General features: G+C 68.6%; 1 protein-coding gene across 6 annotated transcripts in view; it reads right to left on the reverse strand.

Moving 5' to 3' along the window:
* The window catches only part of EMID1 (EMI domain containing 1), a 13,964-nt gene extending 12,322 nt beyond the window's left edge, over positions 1–1,642 (reverse strand). For all 6 annotated transcript variants that reach the window (XR_008972815.1, XR_008972814.1, XM_057414656.1 and 3 more), the window contains exon 1: positions 1,409–1,642. Coding sequence is in view for 4 of the 6 variants with exons in the window: in XM_057414656.1 (XP_057270639.1) it covers positions 1,409–1,569 (161 nt within the window). In the remaining 2 variants the exon portion in view is untranslated. The remainder of the gene's footprint in view (positions 1–1,408) is intronic.
* Between the last annotated feature and the right edge of the window lie 57 nt (positions 1,643–1,699).

Here is a 1,699-nt window from a genome sequence, read left to right on the forward strand (position 1 = left end):
CCAGCGTTGCCCCCATCCGGCTCCCGGGGGACGGTCGCCATGCGGATGGCAACGGGATGTGGCCAAAGCTGCTGCAGGGTGAGGGTGCAGGAGCGGTGCCAGCGCTGGCTGTGCCGGGTGCCCGCGGGGATGGGATGGGATGGGGATGGAGAATGAGGAATGGGGATGGGGAAAAAGGAATGAGGAACAGGGAAAAGGGAAAGGGGAATAGGGAGTGGGGAAAGGGGAGTGAAGAAAGGGGAATGGAGAATAATGAATAGGGATTGCGGAAGGGGGGGTGAAGATGGAGAATGAGGAATGGGGAAAAGGAAAGGGCGGATGAGGAATGGAGAATGGGGATGGGGGAATAGGGATGGGGAATGAGGGACGGGGATGGGGAAGGGAGAATGAGGATGGGGAATGGGGAATGGGAATGGATCCCAGACCGTTTCTCCTCCCTCCTGGCAGAGGGAGGACAGGAGCTGGCGGGCATCAGGACTTGGCACTCAGGGGCTTGCGTTGCCTCGCCTGACCTGGCCCACCACTCCTGCACTGAGTTGCTCCGGGCTCTGCAGACACACACCCGGGCAGAGCCCGCCTTGGGGTTGGCTCCGAATCCAAGCCCACCCCTTTCCAAGAGCATCCTGTTGGCTTCGTGCCCCCCCCTTGGACACGGAGGACCCCAGCCATGCCTTAGCCCAAGGAGTGGGATGGGGGCTCCCTGGAGCCATCGGCAGGGTGGTGGGCCCGGGTCCAAGGCTGGGGTGTCCCGAGGGGACCCCGCAGGGCAGTGCCAAGGCGCCGGGGGCTTCCTGGGCTTGGCCGGGAGGGGAAGGGGAAATGAGGCAGTTTCTGCCCGCTGCCGACCCGAGCGGAACCAGGAGGTCCCGGCAATCCGGTGCCGGAGACACGGCCAGAGCCAAAGATTTCCTGTAAACAACCCCCCCCCGGCACCCCCTGCGCTGCGCCGGGACCGGGCGGGGGGGGGGGGGACGGGACGGGGACCACAGCCCCCCAGAACGGGCGGGACCCCCACCACCAGCCCCAGAGCGCCCAGTACCCCCAGTAACCCCAGTTACCAGCCCTGCATGCTTGGATAAGCCCAGCAGTGATGCTGGCCCCGTTAAGCCCTACTAGCCCCAGTAGTCCCCCAGTTAGTCCCAGTCAGTCCTGCTGCTCCCGTATCCCCCAGAAAACCCCGGTACTCCCCCCCCCATCCTTCCCAGCCCCGCTAGCCCCAGCAGCACAGACCGAGCAGTCCCTGCACCCGGTGCCCCCCCCCCGTACCCGGTGCCGCTGTACCCTGTGCCCGATGCCGCCCGGTACCCATTGACCACGTCCCCGCTGCCCGCAAAGCTCCCCCGTGCCTGCGCTCCGTGCCCAGACATCCCCCCCCCTCCCCGGTGCCCCGGTGCCCCGGTGCCGGTACCTGCGGGCGGCGGGCGGCAGCACGGCCGGGCTCCAGGAGCGGGCGGCGGGCGGCAGGAGCAGGCAGCAGCAGAGGCACAGGCAGAGCCGCAGGGGTGCAGGCAGCGGCGCAGGCAGCGGCAGGCAGCGGCGGCAGCAGCGCCCCCGGGCACGTCCAGCCATTGCCGGCGCTGCCCGGGCACCGGCACCGGCACCGAGCGGCGGGAGGGGCAGCGGAGCGGGAGGAGGAGGAGGAGGGATGAAGGAGGAGGAGGAAGAGGAGGAGGAGGAGGGACCCCCCCCGCCTCCCGCC

Source organism: Pezoporus wallicus, unplaced genomic scaffold (genome assembly GCF_028554395.1).
Source record: "Pezoporus wallicus isolate ANWC-B61680 ecotype Strahan unplaced genomic scaffold, APGP_CSIRO_Pwel_v1 contig_10548, whole genome shotgun sequence".
NCBI classification, from domain to species: Eukaryota; Metazoa; Chordata; class Aves; order Psittaciformes; family Psittacidae; genus Pezoporus; species Pezoporus wallicus.